Source organism: Gorilla gorilla, chromosome 17 (genome assembly GCF_029281585.2).
Source record: "Gorilla gorilla gorilla isolate KB3781 chromosome 17, NHGRI_mGorGor1-v2.1_pri, whole genome shotgun sequence".
NCBI lineage: Eukaryota > Metazoa > Chordata > Mammalia > Primates > Hominidae > Gorilla > Gorilla gorilla.
Window position 1 is genome coordinate 99,977,683 of NC_073241.2, and position 24,159 is coordinate 100,001,841.

A 24,159-nucleotide genomic window follows, 5' to 3' on the forward strand; every position below is an offset into this window, starting at 1 on the left:
TTCAGTTCAGTTCTTCCAGTGACCTGCAGTGAATACAGGTCCATAGACTTATCAACCAATCTCATATTTACTTGTTTCTAAATCTTTAATATCCAGTCTCTTCCAATGAGCCCTACTCAGTGGATTTTCAACATGTACTTTATATTATAATATCATCTTTTTATGACTTTTATTTCTATCATCTTATTTTCCTTCCTTCATCTTTTTTCTTCAAATTTTTGACTTATTTATTATCTCATTTTCTTATACATATCTCTGAAATCTGGCTCAAGTCCTTCATGTACTGAGATGATGGTATAAATAACTAATTAAGTATTTTTCATAATTAATTAAAAATAAATAGGTTGTTTCCTTTCTAATACCTGAAGGGATATAGTCAGATGGAAGTGGGGAGGATGCCATGGCAGGGATATTAGTGGGAGTGTTGCCAGATCATTTTGGAGAATGGGAGGTGTTTGGTAGAGCTGGGTAAGCTTGAGGCTCTTTGAGGCCCTGAGCAGCATGGAATAAAACAGTGTTTCCTGGTCTGACCGACCCTAGCAGAAATCTCAGCTTTGTGCCTGACCAGTTTTCCCTTCTGGGTCACAGCCATGCAAGAGAAACCTTGGACATGCTGGTGTTGTCGTCTCAGGATAAGGTGTCAGCTCCCTCCCAAGTGTGTGATTTGGAATCCTGATGTGCAGCAGCATGCAGGACAAAGCGCCTGCCACCACAGAGTGTGCCCCTCACTGCTCTCGGCTGCACTCACAGCACTGACTCCAGCTACTCTGCAATATTTTGGGAGAAATTACTTGTGTGCTTACTTCATTGGTCAAAATTTCTTCCAATTGAAATCGAGTGACCTACAATCATCTTTTTTTGCTTCCTGGATATTCTGGAGTGACACAATAGAGTGCAATGAGAACAAATGTTTAATTATTGAACAGGGCCCTGCCTCTGAACTGTTTGACTAAAAGAAATACCACAGACATATTTCTGACCCTGATGCCTCCGACTTTGTTTTATGCCTTGATTTGTCAACATCCATTTGTCTTTTTCAAAACTGAAGTAGAGAATTTCATAAAAATTTTATTTGTCTTGCATTGCAATGAACACACCTCCTTTATTTGGTTGAAGTTGTCTCCTTTTCTCAGTTTTATTCCTCCTAACATCACTACCAATTGAATACTTCAGAAACATCTCTTTTACATAGGTTACAGCATAAAACCCTTTAATGACTCCTGTTACCTATAGGTTAAAAAATCTAAACACATTATTATTTTGGATTTCCAAGTCTCCAAAGTTTGGGTCCAGTTTTTATTTTTAGCCTTATTTTTGATTAGTACTCCTTTCACAAAACATTTGTTCCAATCACACTAATGTTTTCATTTGTTGCTTTAAGTTTTTGCCTTGAATGTGTTCCAATACAGGTCCTTAAAGTACATAAATAATATAAATAGTAGTAGAAGTAGTGAAGATAATGGTGACCACATTGAAATGTTTGAATCATGTACTTTTTTTTTTCCTGTGTTTCAACTATTTGTCATTTGTCTTCTTTCTACACGTTTCTTCACCTATCTTAACATCACGTCAGGGTCCTCTCAGTCCCGTTTTCTCTGTTATGCCTTCTGGACCTCTGTGGCTAGAAATAAACCCTCTTTCCTGAGTTACTTTGATTCTTACTGTCCAATCATTGGTGACCACATTCTGGGCAACTTCTGCAACTAGGTACCCTTTTTTGTGTGTTTAGAAAGTTCTCAGCTTTTAGGAGTGACTTATATACATTCTTTAATGTGAATGGCACCTATTTCAAACCTTTTGTGGGATGTGTTGATTATATATAGAAAATTAAATTCTGGTATAGCTAATACATACCTGCACACACATGCATAAATAGGAGCAATAAACCAGAGGAACAAAAACACTTACATGCAAATGGCAGGTGGTGACTCCTCCCCTTCTGTCACTGAAGCCACTTGGAAGATTTCTGTGCTCTCTGTCCTCCCTCTTCCTCCTCTTATTTGCAGGTCTCCATTTTGATGAGTTTTTCTGATGTGACAAAGTAAAATGGGGACTGTGAACTGAGTTGCATTAATATAGTTCTAATTGAAAGTAGTCCAAGTTTGCTATTTAATTTATTGTGTAATATTTAGTTACAAAATTTTGTGTTGATGAATGTGCTTTTTTTAAAAAAAATTGTGAGATGTAAACAAAAGTTTAGAGGAGATCCATACTTAATCTTGTGCTTTTTTCCAGATGTTTTGGCTCAGTCCTGCAAGCATTATACTAATGACAAGAGTAAAATCAATGGAGATAACATAGGGATGCAAACATGAGCACCTTAATCTATTAGACAACTTGAAAATTCACATTCAGATTGCAATGAAATGAAGAGAAATTTGCTGTCAACTAATTTAATTGTTTGGCTTATTATTTTCTCAGAAAGTATACTATGTGATTCTTTCTGAGGTCGGCTGGGGATTTCTTGGAATGCTATGGAGGGAGACCTGGCACAGGGTGGAATGCAGACCTCCTGGGGACTGGCTGCATCAGCAAGATGCCCTCTCCCTTAGGCTGCAGCTACACCTGTGAATCATACATTTGGGAGGAAGGTAGATTTTACTTGGGGATTTAACCTACTTGCAGTTTGTGGAAAATATCCAAATGGAATTATGAAAGCATCACCTAATTATAACAACACATTTATTTTCCTTGACCGTCTTTGGTTTTGACTTGTTTGAATTTGTTTATTTAAAGAAGGCTGGTAGGTGGCAATTTTTGTCTGCCATGTGTGGTGTGTATGCACACCTAGCTAAAAATACTGACCTAGCTAAAAATATTTGCATATGCCCACAGGCCATTGATAAAATAAGAATCAGCATAGAAATGAATCAATTTATGCTTTGCGAGGATCCCTTTTTTGTTATATATACAGATGGGATGGTTGAATCAGGATGCATGAAACTCCGGTGCATTTCTGAATTTTACTGCACCACCTGAAGCCTGTCTTTGTGCACGTGAAAACCCTTCAGAAGCAATGATCTCTGTATGTGATGTCCTGCACCCTGCTGAATTCATGCTGTGATGTTGTACATTGTCTCAGGGGAGGAGAAAAACAAGAGGGTTTAGACAGAGGCTCAATTTAGCTCTGGAATATGGGGGAAAAAAGCCTACAAAAATTTGCATACAATCTCCCTTATTTTGTAATTGTGGAATTATTACTATTTTTCATTTAAGTCACTCATTCAGTGCATTTTATGAAGATTACCTTAATGGGAGTGAGTGTTTGGGGTCACTGGGACTCCTGGAGCTTTTTCTTAGTTGGAGGACAACTTTTTATTATGGTTTTAATTTTTAAATTTTATTTTATTATTTTTTAAATAAATAAAATTTTAATTTTAATTTATTATTTAATTTTATTAATCTATTAATTTTCTATTAATTTTCCTATTTATTAAGGTTTTTTTCTTCTTTTTAGACTTCAGTATTAGCCTGAAAGCAATTGAGAAGCCAATTCCAGAATTCTTGAGCTAACTGCCATGAATATTATGCAAAATCAATGGATAATCTCCATGCTTTTTATATGTCATAACAACCATTTTATTAACTATTGTGGAAGATTTCAGTTTTCTTTGAATCTCTGAATAGGCCTATTTGAACGTTTTTTAAGGAGAAGAAAACAGATATGTAGTGTGAAATTTGGTGTAGGAAATGCTGATAATAATTAAAGAGGAGGCCGGGCATGGTGGCTCACACCTGTAATCCCAGCACTTTGGGAGGCTGAGGCAGGTGAATCGCTTGAGGTCAGGAGTTGGAGATCAGCCTGGCCAACATGGCGAAACCCCATCTCTACTAAAAATACAAAAATTAGCCGGGTGTGGTGGGGTGCATCTGTAATCCCAGATACTTGGGAGACTGAGGCAGAAGAATCACTTGAACCCAGGAGGTGGAGGTTGCAGTGAGCTGAGATTGCACCACTGCGCTCCAGCCTGGGTGACACAGTGAGACTCCCTCTCATAAAAAACAAAAAAAAAAAAAAAGAAAAAGAAAAAGAAAAAAATAATTAAAGAGGAAATTAGGAATAAGAAAACAAGAAGGAGGTAATGATGCGTGCAGAGTAGAATATACACATGCACACAAACACACACACACTGGGATTTTAAAAGCAGTCTTGAGAGAAGGAGGATGAACTTGACATGGCTGTGAGAGTCCCATGGGAGAGAGCCAGAGTGTTTTGCTATGCACTGGCATGAGAAGAGAAATGGAGAGATTATATGTACACTGTATACAATCGATAGGTAGGAGTTGGGAGCTCAGCCATGTGGACACACTGAATTTTCTTCCTTAGATAGGCTGTGCTAAGTGTGTTCATTTGGGTTTCTAAAGTTTTCTCTATCTTAAGTATCATGTAAACTTGGCATAATAAGGCATGATTAAACAGGGAGGCTAGAGAAAATATGCTTTCCATCTTTCAAGAAGAATCCACAAACTGAACCTTGCTTCTCACACTGCTCTAGTGCTCATCCAGGCACTTGTTTCCCCTCAGAACAAGTATTTGCTCTTAGGGAGAATCTTAAAAGATGGGCTCATGTTTCCTATGGAGGGACTTGTATTTGGGACTTCCGCTTTCCTCTTTCCCTCATCCTGGACATTCCTCCAGGAGAAGGAGGCATGTCCCTTCCCTGACTGGTGAGAAGGAGGAACTGGCCATGCTTGGCTCAGTCCTGATGGCTTCCTTTTTCTCTCTCCCCCAGGGTCATCTGCCTGTCCATGGCATGCATTCTCATCTGCTCTTTGGAGCCCAAATCTTACCATTACTAATGGCTAGCTGTGTAGTCTTGGAGAAATTTCTCAAATTTTTGGTGTCTTTTTTGTTTTCTAGCTCGAAAATAGATGTGATAATAGATTGCCTCCTTGGATATTGTATGGAAGAGTCTTTAATTAAAGATAAGGAAGACTTTTGTAGAGGTAAACAGATTAAGCAGAGCACACACTATCTCTCACCTCCAGAGACAGAGCCAACACATCCACGAATATGTGTCTTGTTGAAGGGGTGATATTAAAGGATAGGGGTGTTGCACATACTGAAAGCTGTCTGTACCTGATGGACACTTGATAAACCTTTGTTAGATGAAGTCCTAATTGAAAGAAGGAAGGTATATTTTGAAATGGCTCCAGATGATTCTGCTAAATACCCCTTTTCCTCTCCTGCTACAACACACACGCATGCTCGCACACGTATACACACACACACCACATTTGTGCATATAAGCACATCACCTATTGACAGTCATTGTGAAACCTCCCTCTTTAGAGCTGTCTTCTATTAAATTATTTATGACACATATGCTTTCTAAAGACAGCAGGCTGGTAATTTCTTTTTCCTCTTGACAAGCACTGTTAAGAATATACTTATTTTGTACTATTTTAAAAAGTAATATTTACAAACCACTAGCATTTTCTGAATTATATTCGACAGCATACACTACTTGCTTCATGATCCAAATATAGTATATTGAATAGATGGCGATGTCCTTCACAGTCACTATTGAGTCACAAGGCGCTGAAGGGAAGTCTGGCTCATGGGAAGTGCTCTGTCTTACGGGGAGAGCAAAGGCTGGGACACGACCTTTGATTTCTTCATTATGTTATAATAGTAGATTTTTTAAAAATTCAAACTCAAAATCTAAGTTGTCTTTCATGTTACATTCACTAATAGTGCATATTATAGCTAGATATATGTAAATATAGGTCTTTAGAATATCCTCGTCTAAAATAATTATTGCAGACAACACATCTATCATTTAGGTTCATGTTGTAGAAACCTGGATTGCGGCTTAAAAAGGTTTCTAGTCACTCATTACTAATTTTCTTTACTTATACTTGCCTTTAATTCAATTTTGAAAATACGTATAATATCAGCGATTTCCTTCTTGGATGTTATATGGAATGGTGAAATAATACCCTGTAGTAGTTGAGAAACATGGAGAATTTAAGAGGGTTAAGCTCAAAACAATACAGGCAAGGAGTACAAAGGCTTTGTTAAAAAAACAGGTTATATGTGGCTTATCATTAGATCATATAGTTTGATATGTGTAAAAAGTAATGCTCAGATATGTGGTAAAGTAGGGAAGATAAATAAAATTTACTCAATCTGTTTCTCTTAGATGGAAAACTAGTGCCATATATTCTTTTTTTAATCTTCAGGGATAAACATAAAACATGGCCTCATAATTACCTCCATTTCTAGTATGTTCTCTGTGCTGCAGGTATGATAGTAGGTGACTGGCAAGCATTGGCTAATTTGATTCACAATTTAGTGTGGCAATAATATGTTGCCTCTAATTTTTTAAATAGAAGGAAAAATAAGCATTCAGTATGTAAATTGGAAAGCATTATCTCTTTAACAGGAGATTAACTTTATTAAACATTTTGCTGCACTAGGTCTATGACATTTGAGAAGAAAATTTTACAAAGATTTTGGAAATCCCCAAATCTACATATATATCTTTCCATAAAGTACACGTACAATGATTTTGAGAACAGCAAAACTCATCTGGAAGGCACATGCTGGAAGATGGGCTTGGTTCACCCCGAGTGCCCACTCATGTTCACCTACTAACATATAAACTCACAGGGGTAGGACTCCTGGTAGGACATGTGACAGATCAGAAATGTGAGAAGACAAGGGGGCTCGTGGACAGCTGAAGGGACAGATATTCAATTGTAGAAATCCCGTGTGTAATCTCTTTCCACACTTGTTTGTGCGTGTTTGAATAATGTTGTATATACAGATTTGCACCTGCAGTTCCCCTTCTATGCATTTCCCATGTCGTTAGAAGAATGAAAATTCCTCTGTCATAGAGAAAAATACAAATTATTTGTAATGTTGACTAGATATTTTATGTTAAGAATTATTAATGTTTGTGTGTCATAATGTCATATTCTGAAAGTTTTTATCTTGGAAGCACACATGCTGAGGAATTTATAGATGTAATAATATGTCAGGATTTTGCTTCAAAATATGTACTCGAGAGGGGCAAAGTAAGTAGGAGTATGAATGAAGTAAGTATGGTACTGTGCTGATAATTGTTGAATCTGGGTGATGGAAATGATGGAATTTATTATACTGTTCTCTGTATTTTGCATATATTTAAACGTTTTCATGATTAAAAGTTAAAGTGTTTCTATAAATTTAATTTCTAATGTCTTTATGATGGTCACAATAAGGATATATTCATGTAATCATTTATATTATACAATTTGGGGACGTTTTATATATTTTTTGTTTTTCAAGATCATATAAGGTATGGTAATCCACATTTCTCTGTGCATGAAATTTTACCAACATTTAAAATTAGTCTAGGGGGAGAATTTTGGGGGTATATTACTGCACCAGGCCAGCCTGGGATACAGGCATCACGCCTGTAATCCCAGCACTTTTGGAGGCCAAGGTGGGCAGATTACTTGAGGCCAGGAGTTCGAGACCAGCCCTGGCTAACACGGGAAAACCCTGTCTCTACTAAAAAATACAAAAGTCAGCTGGATGTGGTGGCACATGCCTGTAGTCCCAGCTACTTGGGAGGCTGAAGCATGAGAATGGCTTGAACCCAGGATGTGGAGGTTGCAGTGAGCTGAGATTGTGCCACTGCACCCCAGCCTGGGCGACAGAGTGAGAGTCAGTTTCAAAAAATAAAAAAATTTCCTGCAGCAATGAATGTAATCATTTAAAAGTGATATGCACTTTTCCAGTTGTTTCCCAAGTTGATGTAATTGTTTCCCAAATAGACTGGATATTCTTTCTAATAATTATGAGAATGCCCGAGCCACCTCATGCTATTAGTATTGCCCATCATCATTTAAAAATATATCTTAAATTGATAGATCATTTCATTATGGATATTAGAAGAATAGATACTTCTTGAAATATGAGAAATTTATGCTGGTTGTAGAAAATTTGGAAAGTGCAGAAACATCCCAACAGTAAAAGAAAAACCACTTGTTGAAGTGCGAATTTTTCTTTTTTTTTTTTTTTAATTTATTTGTTTTTGAGACAGAGTCTCGCTCTGTCGCCCAGGCTGGAGTGCAGTGGCGAGATCTCGGCTCACTGCAAGCTCCTCGCGGGTTCACGCCATTCTCCTGCCTCAAGCCTCCTGAGTAGCTGGGACTACAGGCGCCCGCCACCACACCCAGCTAATTTTTTGTATTGTTTTTAGTAGAGACGGGATTTCACTGTGTTATCCAGGATGGTCTCGATCTCCTGACCTCGTGATCTGCCCGCCTTGGCCTCCCAAAGTACTGGGATTACAGGTGTGAGCCACTGCACCCGGCCTGAAGTGCGAATTTTTCATAACAATCTTTTTTCAAAATATTTTGAAATATTCTCTGCTGTTCAGTTATAATGATAGCTGGAGGCATTATACAACTTTATTTTGTAACATATTTTTTCCAGTACAGATGTGAAAAGCTTCACATCTATTATTTAGTATTGCAATGTCAAATAAAGTTAGAGAGAAGTTTCAGAAAAAAAGATAAGTTCGTAAAAGGCCATAGTCTCTGTGAGGAAAAGTGACATAGGACATTTCTCCATTGGCAGCAGTTAGGAAATGTAGGAAGAGCGTCAGAGTTTCTGAGTCAGCTTTCAGATGCATGTCCTCACTTTCTCTTCATTATACCCAAATGAAGATCTTGTTTGAACTTTTTTTTAATTATACTTTAAGTTTTAGGGTACATGTGCACAACGTGCAGGTTTGTTACATATGTATTCATGTGCCATGTGGGTGTGCTGCACCCATTAACTCATCATTTAACATTAGGTATATCTCCTAATGCTATCCCTCCCCCCTCCCCCCACCCCACAACATTGCGGCACTATTCACAATAGCAAAGACTTGGAACCAACCCAAATGTCCAACAATGATAGACTGGATTAAGAAAATGTGGCACATATACACCATGGAATACTATGCAGCCATAAAAAATGATGAGTTCATGTCCTTTTTAGGGACATGGATGAAGCTGGAAACCATCATTCTCAGCAAACTATTGCAAGGACAAAAAATCAAACACCGCATGTTCTCACTCTTAGGTGGGAATTGAACAATGAGAACACATGGACACAGGAAGGCGAACATCACATACCGGGATCTTGTTTGAAATTTACAGATAGAGAAGAGAAGGCCTTGGAGATACAACGTTCTTCGGAAAGTGGTCAGAGCCTCCTAACATTGCTTCAGGGCTGGGCCCCTCCCCGCTCCCTCCTGTTTTGGCTTCTTGCCAGCCTGGGTGTTCCTGGTCCCCGCAATGCTTGCACTTTCCTGAGTCAATACTGTGGAATCTGTTGACCATTCTTCTTGAGAAACTGTTTTCTTCCATTTTTTTTTTTTTTTTAAGAAAACTGTAAAGTTAATGCATACTCTTGGGAAAAAAGAATTCTAACAGAATTAAAGATTATAATTGAAACATACTTTATACACAGTTTTATATGCCGTTTTTTCTTAATACTATGAACAAGTTTTCTGTGTCCTTAGAATGGTTGTAAATACCATAGTGGTTACAAGGGGCGTAGCCACATTCTAAGAGTGCATCGCCATTGACTTAATGCTCCACTGTATCCTCTAATTAGGCCACAGCCTTGGCTGACCCATGCTCCTGCCTAAACGTGACCAGTCTGCACCTCAGAAGGCCAGGCTCTCCCCTTGGCTGCCACCTACAGCCAATCTAACCAGCTGTGCACCCGAGTCTCTGTTTTTTTTTTTTTTTTTTTTTTAATGTTTTCCCCATTACTTCAAGGTTTGGATAAAATAATGCACTATGGTTTGCAGCCTGGCTTCCCAAATAATGAGGCTGGAAGTCACAATCTGAAACTGAGTGAATTAACCCCCTGTTGAGGGAATTGAGTAAAGAGGAAAAAAGACCTTGAAAGAGCTAGGAAGATTCATTTCCTCTTCTCCCTTTTTCTGATGAACAAACTGTTTCAGGAAAGAGATCTTGCTTACTTCTGCAGCCTCTCTGAGATGTCCCTCATGGCCACATGAATGCACCCAGCAAAGGACCCAACTTGGGAAGCTGTGGCCAGGATGGTATATGTCACTTTGCATTGCTTCTCATCCTTCCCTCCGTAGCTGTTTTCCTCACCTTCTTGCCATGAGTTTGCACGTCCTTAAACAAAATAGGAGCCTTTTTAGTCATTGCCTCAGACCAGGATTTTTAGGGAACCTGAGCTCAGGCAGAGACCTAGATGCAGAGGGAGGTAGAATGTTCCAGGAAGGAGATGCAGAATGTACAAAAGCTTTGTGGGGTGAGGGAGCATGATAGGGTAAAAGCAAAGGAAGGTTGAAATGAAAAAAAAAAAAGTAAATGGCAAATGTGAAATGTGATGGAGAAAGGAAGAGGAGGGGCATGTGATGTAAACTAGCTGGGGACAAAACCACAGAAGGTGGTATAGACCCCAGAAGCAGTCTGGTCTTGATTCTAAGAGTAACAGCAATCTATTGTAGGGCTTTAGGGAGGATGGCATTGGGATGGAGATGGGGTAGCATATTAGTCCATTTTCACACTGCTGTAAAGAACTGCCTGAGACTGGGTCATTTGTACAGAAAAGAGATTTAGGTGACTCACAGTTCCGCATGGCTGGTGAGGCCTCAGGAAACTTACAATCGTGTCAGAAGGGGAAGGAGGGATGTCTTACCTGGTGGCAGGCAAGAGAGAGCCTATGAAGGAGGAACAGTCAAACACTTATAGACCATCAGATCTCATGAGAACTCACTCACTGTCATGAGAACAGCATGGGGGAAACTGTTTACATGATCCAGTCACCTCCTTCCCTTGAGATTTGGGGATTACAGGTCCCTTCCTCCACACATGGGGGTTACAATTCGAGATGAGATTTGGGTGGGGACACAGAGCCAAACCATATCAGGGTAGTGACACTGGATTTGAATTTTGAAAGGGCCACTCTGGTTATGCAGGGGAGAATAGATCATATGAAGGAGGTTTGCAGTGTGGATATTGCTTGATCAGTTAGCAAGTGATGGCATATTACTGGAGAAATGACATTAGCTTGGACTACTGTGGGAATAATGGAAATGGAGAAAAATGAGAGCTATTTGGGAAGTAAAATGGATAAGATCGATAAAGGTTGGATATGTAACCTGGGGCAGTGGAGGAGTCTTAGATAATTCCTAGGTCTCTATATTGAGCTATTTATTGGATGCTGGTGGCATTCACAGAGGTCAAACATTTGTGGTTGAGGTCAAACATTTGTGATGTACCTGGTATAACTGCTCCCTGAAGTTCCCTGAAGCTGAGAGAGTGAACAGATGGTAAGGAGAGGCAAGCTGGCCTTGCCTTCCTGGATTTTATGTTTTCAAATGACTGAGAGTACTGTATGGATTGGACATGTGAGTAAAAGAATTCCCTGCCCTTCCCCGCCTTGCAACCCCCTTCCCCAGATCTGAAGTTGAGTTATACCCTAATGAGCACATGTCTGGCCCAAATTAGGTCTAGAATGCATTTGTCTAATGTGGGCCTTCTAATATTCAGTCTTCCCTGTATATTAGTGAGCTATTTCATTTTTCAAATAATTGGAGTCATGTTGTAGTTCTTCCAGGGAAATTCCAATCACCAGGGCTAGTGTCTCTGCCCTTGATCACACTGATTTATAGAAGTCATCTTCTTCATTTGTAAAGTATTTGTTGTGTTTATTATGAGTGAGACACTAAATAGGGCACAATATGAATATGACATGGGTCTTGCTCATTAATTTTCAGCAAGATAAGAGATTATATTGTCCATCATCACATTGATTTATGGAAGAGTCCATATGCAGGACTCAATCTCCTACCCTTTCTGCATTGCTGTCTTTGACAGCTTGCAGTCATAGAACAGATTTTGAAAAATGGGTGGCAGTCAATTTTGACTGCCTCAGAAAATAGTACCCATAGTGTGGCTAAGAGGGTAGAGCATGGTTGGGTGCAAAAATTTGAATATGCCTAACCATTTTCCTGTAAGTTGTATATTCTATATTTCTGAACTGGGTTAGTTATACCAACTTGTAAGATGACATTTCTGAGAACAAGTTGAGTATAAGTCACTGATTATGTTTAAAACTGAAGTGTTATCTACTCTATAGTTATAAATTTTCTCAGACTCTTGCAAATTGTTTACTAATAGCTTGCTTTTCCATGTGATTCAGATTTTGTCTTTATAGATATGTGGGTTGGAAAGTGGGATGTGGCATATCCTCATCAGATACATATTATTAGGAGGTTATCTTAAAGCCTCATTCTCAATCACTTTTATATATTTTTGGTGCTGATATAATCAATAGAATTTCATATTCTAGAGAGTAAATTTGCTAAACTAGATGAACCAAGACAGTACATTATTAATATATTACTTAGTATTTAGAATCTTAAACATCAGTAGGACATGGGAGGTTATTCCTGACTTGACAATTGTTTTTTAGCCTCTTCAATAGGTAGCTTTGGCTCTTGCTTTCAGTGCTTTCAGCAATGAAGGCTCATGTGGACAGACAGTGATATATTCTTTTTTGCATGTTAATTATCAATATCTATTATCATTTATGCTTCATTATTATTTTCAACTGTTTTAATGCCACTCCTATACCCAGAATATCCACAGCATTTTTTAAATTGTTTTTCTTTATTTAGCTATTGCTATTAACATTAATTATATCAATTTTGAATAAAGGGATATGGAAATATTCTATATAATTTTTTTACAGCCTCAATATTCTTTTCTTCAAAATTTTGTGGTATAGAAGAATTTCCTTTCACCAATGGATTTTTATCCTTTGAAAATATGAAGGACTGCTGTTTTAGCAAGTCAAAATGTTACCTGGGAATGATCAATGGTTATGATTTACCATCTTGTATTACTGGTTAAAAAAATGGAAAATTTGAAATATGCATGTATTTTTTAAATTAGTTAATTACATTTGGATAGTCTTATAATAGTGAATCTTTTTGCTGGAAATGATATAGTAGTATTCATTCCCTTTATCTTAGATTGCATTTAGGTCTTTGAAATATTGCTCCACATGTGAATTGAATTTTTTTGGGGTGAAGTTTCTTCTAAAAGTTATCTGCCTCATTTATTTGCAAAGCATTTGTTGAATGTTTATTATAAGTGAGGCACTAGGTAGGGAAAAACATGGATAAGAAGATATGAGACCTGCCCATTGGTTTATCAGCAAGATAAGTTATTGCAGACTTCCTCTTCTAGCAAATTTGGTGGATATTTACAGTGAGTGAACTTGATCACAGTAAACTGCTTTTGCAAGCCTGGTGAGAAAACTGATCCACAAATTATGTAATGTAAGGGATAGCTAAAAGCCATGATATCAATTTTAATAAGTAGTAGAAAAAGCATTAATTGTGTTAACAAAGTGGCATTAGTTGTATTACAATCCATATGGACCTTGGTTTGCATAGGCCCTATGTAAATAGCTGGAATTAGAATTCTTAAATTTCTGGAATTAGAACTGTTACTGGTCTGTAAATTAGGTCAACTGGAACTCCTTCAAAATCACTGGAAATGTTGGGGTATGAATTTCAGATGAAAGAAAGGGAAGAATTTTTTTTAATTGATTGTCTATGCAGCTGGTAGTTATGTGTTTTATATACATTTACTATTTATATTGTCAGTTGGGTAATATTTTCTCCATTTCAGATGAAGAAACTGAGGGTTAGGGTGCCCAAGTACTCTTGTTGTAACTTGGGCGAACTTGAAAGTGACCCATGTCAGCTGGGAGGGGTGGCAGTTCTGAGAGTCAGGGAGGTGCACTGGACAGAGAATCCTCTGTGTCCAACATTGTGTTCTACATTTTACGAGGATGTAATAAACACAAATAAAATACAATGCAGGCTAAAACTGAACTTGATACAGTTCCTTCTCAGCCTCATCTTCCACTATATTTCATATTCTCATTGAATATCATCTACTTGTCTTCTATCCTAGAAACAAGCATCATGATCACCATCATATTCAGCTTCTATTTTACTTATTCAATACTCAACAGGGGATAGACATGTTATATATTGTGTCATTTAGTATTTACAACTACTGAGCATTCTCATTTATTCCTATTTCATATTGGATGAAACTCAGGTTTAGGAAAGAAAAATCACTTGTTCAAAACCTCAGTTAGTGAGCAGAAAGATCACGACTCAGACTCAGGTGTACCTCACCCAAAGCCCAGGCTTTGTATAGTGCAGTAATTGCTCCCTATCTGGTCAAAAATTTATGTCGCTTGAGCTTCTGAATATCTTTCTGGGCTTTCTCCCCCTATTATTTTTTATTTTTTAGTGATCACAAAAAATATTTAGTGATATGTTTTGGTGGAGTATCACTCTGTTGCCCAGGCTGAAGTGCAGTAGCATGATCTCAGCTCACTCCAACCTCCGTCTCCCGGGTTCAAGCGATTCTCCTGCCTCAGCCTCATGAGTAGGTGGGACTACAGGCACGTGCCACCATGCCCGGCTGGTTTCTGTATTTTTAGTAGAGTCGGGGTTTCACTATGTTGGCCAGGATGGTCTTGACCTTTTGACCTCAGGTGATCTGCCTGCCTCGGCCTCCCAACGTGATGGGATTACAGGTGTGAGCCACCACACCTGGCCTTCCCCCTATTTTTATTGCAGCTGCCTTGGCCTGCATTATCTGTCCCTTGGTGGAGTTATCTTTCTAACTCTGGTTCTTCCTCCATGTCTGTAGCTCACCTTTTGCCATTTCCCACTCAAAACCCTCAGATGGCATCATATTCGGGTGCATTCTGAGCTAATGATTCTTTAGCTGGCAAGGAAAACGCATGTCTGAATAAAGGTATAGAGTGGTTTGAGAAATTTTACTCAATTGGATTAATTTATATTTTATACAAGTAAAATCTTACACAATTTCATTATACAAATTAAATAAAACACTAAATGCTAAATCAAAACAAAAGAAGTAATGCTTGGCAACATATTCATGGCAAGTGGAAATATGCTGAGTGTAGAATGAGAAAATATTTGATGTAAACCCTACTATTACAAAGAGTGTGTCATGTTTGTTAATTATGGATAAAGATCTTATGCATCTACAAGTTGACTGATTTAAGGCAGGCAGTTACTGTGGGCCCATTGGCTGCCCACCCAATGTTTATGCTACAAGTTTTTTTTTTTGAGGTGGAGTCTTGCTCTGTTGCCCAGGCTGGAGTGCAGTGGCGCGATCTCGGCTTACTGCAAGCTCCGCCTCCCGGGTTCACCATTCTCCTGTCTCAGCCTCCCAAGTAGCTGGGATTACAGGCGCCCGCCACCACGCCCGGCTAATTTTTTTTTTTTTGTATTTTTAGTGGAGGCGGGGTTTCACCATGTTAGCCAGGATGGTCTCGATCTCCTGACCTCGTGATCCGCCTGCCTCAGCCTCCCAAAGTGCTGGGATTATAGTCATGAGCCACCACACCCGGCCTATGCTACAATTCTTTCTTGCTAACAAAATTCCAGTTTTGTTCATGTGGCAAAGTGCTTGAATTTGGTAGATAAATCATGGTGAGTCTCAGAGAATGCTAGTAATTCTAGTTCCCTTTGACAGTGATTGTCCTAGGGGGCCATATGACCCAGTTCTGGGCAGTGATCTATGAAGTCCTCTGGGCTTCTCTAGAAAAATATTTCTTCTTGAGAGAAATATTGTAATTCTGTAATGAGAAAATCTATTCTTTTGACTGCCCCTTTGCTTCCTGTGTTGGGAATGATGGCTGGAGGTATGGCAGCTATCTTGTGACAGTGAGGATTCAAGCCTGAGGACAAAGCCAACACCCTAAAACAGAAGGTTGAAGGAGCCTAGGTTTGATGGCCTTGAACCATTGAATCAACTCTATGACTGCCAATCAAATGACTTCTTTTTAGCAAATTATAAATATTCCTATGCACATAACCACCATTAATCAAGTTTTTAAAAAATTATTTCTATTGAAATTTACTATTTCTATTCTAATTGGGTACATGTAAAGCATCTTTGAACCCTGAGAAGCATATTGTATTTTAGTCCATCTTCCCCAGGAGTTAGTTTTCATCCTTGGCTTTGCTAGCTAAATACCAGAAGATTGTCAACATAAAATAATTTATATTTAATTTTGGGCATTACCAATTGCTGGTTATTAATAGACTGTGGTTTTAGGTATTTATGAAAAGTAAATACAAAATTTCTTTTCCATGGATCAGAAAAGAGTGCATGTTTGGAAGACTTCTACCTATCACTGGCAACAGCTAGCATGATTTCTCTTCTGTAAGAGTGATGGGTCATTATTCCTATTTTCCTCTTTTTCTTTTAGGTGGCTGATAATGGAAATATACAGTTCAAAAACTTTCAAAGCTTATATCCAGTATTGATTCACATTATTGAAAAGAAAAGGATTGTGGTTTTGGGAATATTTTAGTCTAAAAATTCTACACAATAATATTGCATCACCCTCTTGACTACTTGAACACTATTCAAGTCATACTTGTGCAAACCCCATTTAAAGGTATAATTTGAGAACTTACACTTCTAATTACAAATAATTTTTAAATGCCATATTTCTGAGGAAACCTCATAAAAATATTTATTATAATGGCTTCCAAATTTTACCTGCAGTGAAAATTGAGAAGAAATTCCAGAATATGAATTTATCTGGATATATAGTTGTGTTAGTCAGAGAGTTTTAGACCGCAGTGAGCCGCGATCACATTACTGCACTTCAGCCTGGGCAACAGAGACCCTGTCTCAAAGAAAAAAAAATCCTAGATATTTTTGTAAGGTATGTTTTAGATGATGCTAACAGTAAACCAGTAGACTTTGAGTAAAGCAGATTACTCTTTATAAGTAGATAGGCCTCATATAATCAGTTAAAGGCCTGAATAGAACAAAGACTAACCTCCCTCAAAGAAAAGAGGGAATTCTGACAGCAGATGGCCTTCAGGCTCAAACTGTGCTATCAACTCTTCCTGGGCTTCCAGCTGCCAGCCTACTCTGCATATTTCAGACTTGCCAGCCTCCAAAATTGCAAGCCAATTTCTTGAAAAAGATCAAAATTTATATATAGACATACACATGCACACCGACAAACACAGACACACACGCACACATAGACACACAGACACACACACACACAAAGACACAAACACACACACACACACACACACGCTATTGGTTCTATTTCTAGTGGTTAAATGTCTCAAACTCCTGGGTTCAGGCAATCCTCCTGCCTCAGCCTCTTGAGTAGCTGGGATCACAGGCATGGACCACTATGCCCAGCTAATTTTAAAGTTTTTTTTTTTGTAGAGATTGGGTCTTGCCATGTTGCATAGGCTGGTCTTGAATCCTGTACTCAAGCAGTCCTCCCACCTCAGCCTCCCAAAGTGCAGGGATTACAGGTGTGAGCTGCCATGCTTGGCCTTGGATAATTTTTGACCAACTGTTTGGGTACCAAGGCTGAGCCAAGTTGACACATAAAATCAATCATCACAATGTCCGCCACTGAATTAATAATTTAGCGTATCAAAATGTAGGATATGCCAGGAATGACATTATTACTCTTATGTTACTTATTGTGATGAATTTTATAGCAAAGGATTTTTTTCCCAACTACTAGTGTATGTATAGCATATGTGGTTAAAAAAAATCTGTAGAAAAATATCTGATTTTTTCTCAAGTCTTGAAGATTACAATAAAGCTGATGATAGCTTTGCAGCTGAATAAAATTCTTTGATGTAATGAATTAATTTAGAAAAAAGCTGATTGGAGCATGAGCTGGTAAAATGCCAGCTATGCTAGCTTTGTAATAGGGATTTCTGGTGGAAAGTCGAAGGAAACAAGTTCTTCTTTCAGGAATGTATTAGATCATTTGTTACCAAATTTTAGCTTTGAAAACCCTGTTTAGTGATCCAGGGTGAGAGTCCACTGTGAGTAATGCAGTTAATTAAAAACTGTTGATTAGTAGGTTGTTCAAATTGCAATGTGAGGATCCTGAATGACAAATAGAATTTGCTTATTTTCCACAACGATGCTATTTGAATGTCAGAATTTTAAAACTTCAGATTATGAATATCGTCCCACTGGACCTGAACATTTTTAAAGTGAAGCTCTTTTTCCACTGTGTTTGGGAATTTCTTCTGAAGATGCTTTCCGTATTCTAGGCAGGGAAAAATATGAAACCAATAACTTACTCATTTTAGAATGGAGATGATGAATATATTTTGTCCCAATGTATTATAAATCAAAAGACAAGTCCTTAAGAAGAATATTCTGATTTATTTAGCTATTCCCTCTAAGTAAGATAATAGTTTAACCAATGGTACTTAGAATGTTTGTACTCAGCAAGAGTCTTAGAAATAAATCATCAATGTGATTGACACACTTTTCCTTGGCTGGTTTACTGGTTCAGTGAGAATTTGGTTCTGCTTTTTTAGACAGTCAAGAAGGGCAGGCACTATTTTAAAAAAATGTAGCCCTGCTACATACTACTGTGACTGATAGAACAATTTTCCCACGAGCAAGATTCGCTGACACACAGCTCCCTACCCCCATGTTTGCTTGTGGTTGATAAGACGACATCCGCACAGCTGAGCCCTGTTCTAGGAGGAGCTATTAACACGGATTCCTCCAGAAGAAATGTTCACCCAGGCTCGTGAGGACAGAGTGTGGATTAGACTGTGAGGGAACTAGGTGGCAGAACTATTCCAGGATCCTTGCTTCAGGCTCATCCATTCTATGCACTACTTCTTTTTCTTTCGTAAAGATCTAATGTTTTATATATATATATATACACATATACATATACATATATATATAAATTATACACACACACACACACACAGACATGCACACACACACATATATATTTAATTTGGTGAACCACAAAGCTTGGCTCAGGGGACCTGGAATAGACTGCTTATACATTATTGAAATTAGCTCATGGAAAACACGCTGCAACCTTGTCAAATAGAAATATCCTTGCCCCGATTTGCGACCTGAAGTTGCTCTGGTTTCAGAACACCAGGGAAAATTACCAAATGCTTCAAACCTCCAAAAATGATAATTTTCAAAAGAACTTAGCAAACTTGGCAAATATATTCGAGCTTCAAATATGCTGAAACTGAAACTGATGGGAAAAAAGCCCTACAGCATCCATATATAAGCTCCAGCCCCAGCTAACAAAATCACAACACCAAATGTCTCATCCCTCAGTGAAGATCTGAAAGAGCACCCGGCTTTACAGTGGTTCAAAGGGACAAAAGCACAGCTCAGGTGGGGAAAGTGAAATCCAGGGAATGAATCCATGACCTCGCGTGCTCTGGCCGAGAAGGAAGCTTGTGCAAAACTCTCCTCAGAGATGCCCAGTTTTTGTCACTATCCCAGAGAAGTTTAATTTTTAAAAATTAATTATTCATTCATTTGATACAGTTAACTTCTAGAAAATCATTTTTAGGATTTGATTATGAGGTAAACGGTGTGCTCTGGTGGGCTTTGGGTATTGTCTTGTTATTTTAATTTGTATGTAATTGGGAAGTTGCTCTGTGTTCATTGTCCCTGTGGAAATAAAGCAGTAGGAATGGTTCAATATTGCATGTCAGCTCTCTGTTCTCTCTTTCTTTTATGATGCATAGAATAGAAAATGTGTAGCCAGCAAAAGCAGATAATATGATTGTGTGTGTGTGTGTGATTCTAAAGCTACTATTCCTTTGTTTCATTTTTAGTTTGCAATGTTCACATTATTTGTGCAATTTCAATTAACATTAAAAGAAGGCAGGAGATAGTTCTGTTTATCTAAGGGGTCATGGGTTAAAAGTGATTCTAAAGTCTCATCTGACAGACAAGCCTCTTTCAAATACAGTAACTCTTCTTCACCAGTTCATTTCCCCTGCATACACATTCTCCTTGTGAGCCACACCAAAATGTGAATACACCATGTTTTGTCCCATTTCTTTGTCTTTCAATACGTTATTGCGTTTCTTTGGATATGCCCCCACCCTCATATTTCTTATAAGAAAATTCTTATTTATCTTTAAGACTGAATTCAAATAGCACCTCCTCTAAGATGGCTTCCAAGGATGCATAAACATTTACTCTTTCCTTCATCTGTGCTAACATTACTATGTATACACCACTATTAGAATACTTGGCTTATTGTAAAGGTTTTTTAAAATACACCAAAATTAAGAAAATATATTCTTCTTATAAAAGGTGAAGTAGCATAAATAAGGGTCAAATCTCTCATCGCTACTCTCCATTCTTCCATTCCACGCTCTTTGGATTAACCCTTGTTCTCAGTGTGGGAATATCCCACCAGGCCACTTTTATTTCTGTACACATTTCCTGGCCCCATATAAAATGGACAGTGTTATCTTTTAGATTAACCACTCTTCGGATTAACCACTGTTCTCAGTGTGGGAATATCCCACCAGCCACTTTTATTTCTATATGCATATACATGGCCCCACATAAAATGGACATGTTATCTTTTGTGTGAGTTACAGAAATAACATAATAGTGCATGTGTTGTTCTAATGATCGTGTATGTGACTTGTCTGCTGGCCTGTAAGAGAGATTCACTCACCCCACCAGATGGTGAAGAACTTTAGTTCCAAGATGATTTGTGCGTGGGCCATAAGTGTTCATATGCATGTGTGTTCGCCTGTGTGCTCTATATGTGTTCACATATGTGAATTCATATGTGTGTGAGTTCATGTACGTGCATTTCATTGTTTTATTCCTTATGTCTTCTCTGTCCTCACCTCCCAACAGTACCTAGCCAATGACCATTGCAGAGTCAGTATTTTAACATAAGTCTATCGTAGAGATAAGTAGTATTATATATCCATGTTGCTCCTTCATGACTATAGAAAGACTTAATAGAATCAACCCAAAATTTAAGATTGAGATATTTAATGTGACCAATGAAGTATTTAATGTGTGCACTCTCAGGCAAATGACATGTAAGTACTGGAGTCTCGGTAGGTGATCTTCCTTGTATGTTAGATAGAAAGGAATTTCCACAGCGATATTTCCATCAAAATTACAACAAAAAACAATTATTTTCATTTTTTGCCAAAATAGTTTCCTAATTCAGATTATATGGTCTGATCACAAAATGATAAATCCAGTTAATATGAATGTTTTCCTTAAGATTAGAAAGATAAAAGAAATGGTCTTTTCTTTGAAGAATAGTTGGACAATTGAAAGATATTAGTGGGGAGGAGTTTATTGAGGCCAAATAAAAAACAGATTGGTGACACATATTATTTTTCTTATTTTTAGAAAGCATATTGTGAATTATAGTCTAAAAATTAGCTCAAGTTGTCCTGGGGAAGAGGGTAGCAGGCAACTGATCATAAATATTAACCACTTCAGGATTGTATAAATGACAGTCTGTTCTCTCAAGTGCTAGAAATGCCTCTGGCAAAGAGAAAAAAAATGCCTTGGTAGCAAATTTTCTTTCAAAGAAAGGCAAAGAAAAAGCAAACTTTCCATGACTAGTCTTGTTCTTCATGTTATTTAATGCATTTCTTGGTTACTCAAGTCTCAAGGACCTCCAGTTACTTCTAATCTAAATGCAAGCAGGGTTGAACAACATCTGATTTTTCTTACTAGGGCTACCTCTCAGACCAGTGGGAAATCAAATGGCTCCTCACATATTGCTAGGGGTGTGGATTCTCTACTTGAAAAGCATATGATTTGATATCAGAAAGCATTAATTTAAATCTCAATTTTGCCACTTACTGGTTGTATGAATTTTGACAATTTATTTAACTTTTCTGCACCTCGGTTATCTCATCTGTAAAATAAGAATGATAATTTCTATGAATTCTATAACTCATCATCTTAATGCAAAGCTAGGAAATTATAACCTGTTCTTCCCACTATGTTCACGTGGTCATCACTGGCTGTGTTTTTGTCCTTCTCCTCACACCTTTCCCAAACCTGTCTGGAGACCTTTCTGACTGCTGGGTGCTCTTGGTGGGGGGTGGTCCTGGATATTTTCCAGTGGCCCCTCTACACCTACTTACCCTCTACCCTTCTCTGCCTTGCACTGTCCCCCAGGAGTCTAACCCTTATTGGCTGCAAGGGATGCTGCTACCCTCTGGCTTCTGATAGGGCATGGCCAGTGGGAGGTGTCAGCAGGAGTTGGGAGCAAGCAAGTCAGATGTCTTATGCCACGCAGTATGGGGGCCAGTACCTGGGCTCCTGGCCACAGCTCTCCCTCAGGGATCCAGCGATGATGTTCCCTCCTTTACCTATCAGGCGTCTTCCTGATGGTAGACTTTCCACTCTTGCTTCACCAATGTTTGTTAGTTCTCTCTGCGTTGTAAATTCTCCTTTTATAAAACTCTTCTGAGTTACCTGTGACTATGCTGTGTCCTTCCTGCATGAACGCTGATCCATCCGAGAGAAAGTGGGAGCAATTGAAGGTATGGCTCGGCCTCTCTCTGTCTAGACTCCACAGGCATCATAGCTACACAAAATGCATTCTGATAGCTGTTCCGAATTCTCAAATTTAGTGCACAGTGTAACAGCCTAGGCCTGTAAAGGAATCTGTTTCCCAAGATCCCAGTGAATTGGACAGATTTATTTATTTCTGAAAAGTTTCTTTTGAAGTTTAATGAGAACTTTCTCTAACATTTCATAAGCAAGGAGTCAGTTATCAGAAAGCAAAAGCAACACAAAACCAGAACTGGTAGAATAACGGATGTGGTCTGATAATTTTTGTATGTGCTGCCAAGATAGATGGTGATGTATCTGATTCAATCATTTCAATTTTCTTCTTGGATAGAAGAAATTAAGAATTAACTGAGAGTAGTTACAAGCTTAATTTTTGGCAAATAGTAATTTTTATAGCCAAATGAGACTTGCAATAACCTATACTTATAAACAAATATACTTTATTTTATTTTTTTTGATAATTAGCCGTATGAGTTAAATTCAATCTTGAAAGAAAAATATACCAAATTAATGAAATCTGAGCAACAGAGTTTATTGTTTAACCCCAAATTTACCTCTATCTACAATTGTTTTAAAACTTAAGAATCAACTGAGAGTAGTTACACTGAAACCATCTATATCTGGTTTCTTGATGAATCTGTTAGGTGTTTTTAGAATTTTTTAAAATGGTAAGATGAAAGTTAGCATATAGCACCTGACAATACACCAACTAATGTTTAGGGAATTGACTAGCTATCAGTGTGATATATTAAATAATTATCACTATTAACCCATCTAACACAAATTTTCACTGGACTGATTTTAATTATAGCAGAGTCAAACTGATCCTGACTCACAGATTGTCAAAGCAAGGAGACTTTCTCCTCCCTCAAAGCAACATTGGCTACACTCACTCGCCTTCTGACTTTGGGCAAGCAACTAAAATTTTTAGGCCTCAGTTTCCTCATCTGCAAAATGGTAAAATGATAACTAGTTCTGCTGTCTTCAAAGGATTATTTTGAACTTTGACTGAGCTAGTGCTTTGAAAGTATAGATCGTTAACCTTCTTGGCTCACTTGAGATAGTGTGTTATTTGACTTCAAAAGTTTTTTTCTAAACTGCAGCAGAGAATTTTTTCACATGTAATGAAACAAAATGAATAAAGAATAAGTGAAAACAATAAAACTCCTGCTAATCTACTTAGTTCAGCATTTTGTTTAATATGAAGAATGGGCCTTACTTGATGCATGGGAATATTTGACAACTCATAGAAGAGTTGACTGCTATTTGAACAGGGTGGTTCTGTGGATTTAATTGTAGCCAAAGTACCAACACTTCCAGTTTAACAAAGGAAGATTTTCATCCTTTTCGGTACAGTGACAGATTTGTGTGATCTTCCCTTCTTAATGGAGTTGAGTGGTCCCAGTATAGTGAGCAGATATCTAAATTAGTCACCTCTCTATATTTCAATGTTTTATAATATTTAAGAATATATATTTCAAAATAGTCGTATATTCAGAAGATGATAGAGTTTTAAGTGAGACAAATGTGAGTTAGAATTTTAAACGCTGCCTTTTACCATGTTTGTGATGGGAAAAAATTGTTGCTCTTTTACAGCTTTGCTTAAAGATGTGTTTTAAGAGTTAAGTAAAATCATGTTGATAAAATACTTGGCATAGGGCCTGGCATTCATTTGCACTTCTTCAGTTCTGCAATTACCCATCT

The 24,159-nt window shown here is 37.9% G+C and overlaps 1 protein-coding gene across 1 annotated transcript in view; it reads right to left on the reverse strand.

The window, feature by feature from the left end:
* The window catches only part of LOC101151550 (Gilles de la Tourette syndrome chromosome region, candidate 1), a 40,387-nt gene that overhangs the window by 10,134 nt on the left and 6,094 nt on the right, over window positions 1–24,159 (reverse strand). Inside the window, exon 3 of the mRNA XM_055368056.2 lies at window positions 1,909–2,028. Coding sequence (XP_055224031.1) covers window positions 1,909–2,028 — 120 coding nt within the window. The remainder of the gene's footprint in view (window positions 1–1,908; window positions 2,029–24,159) is intronic.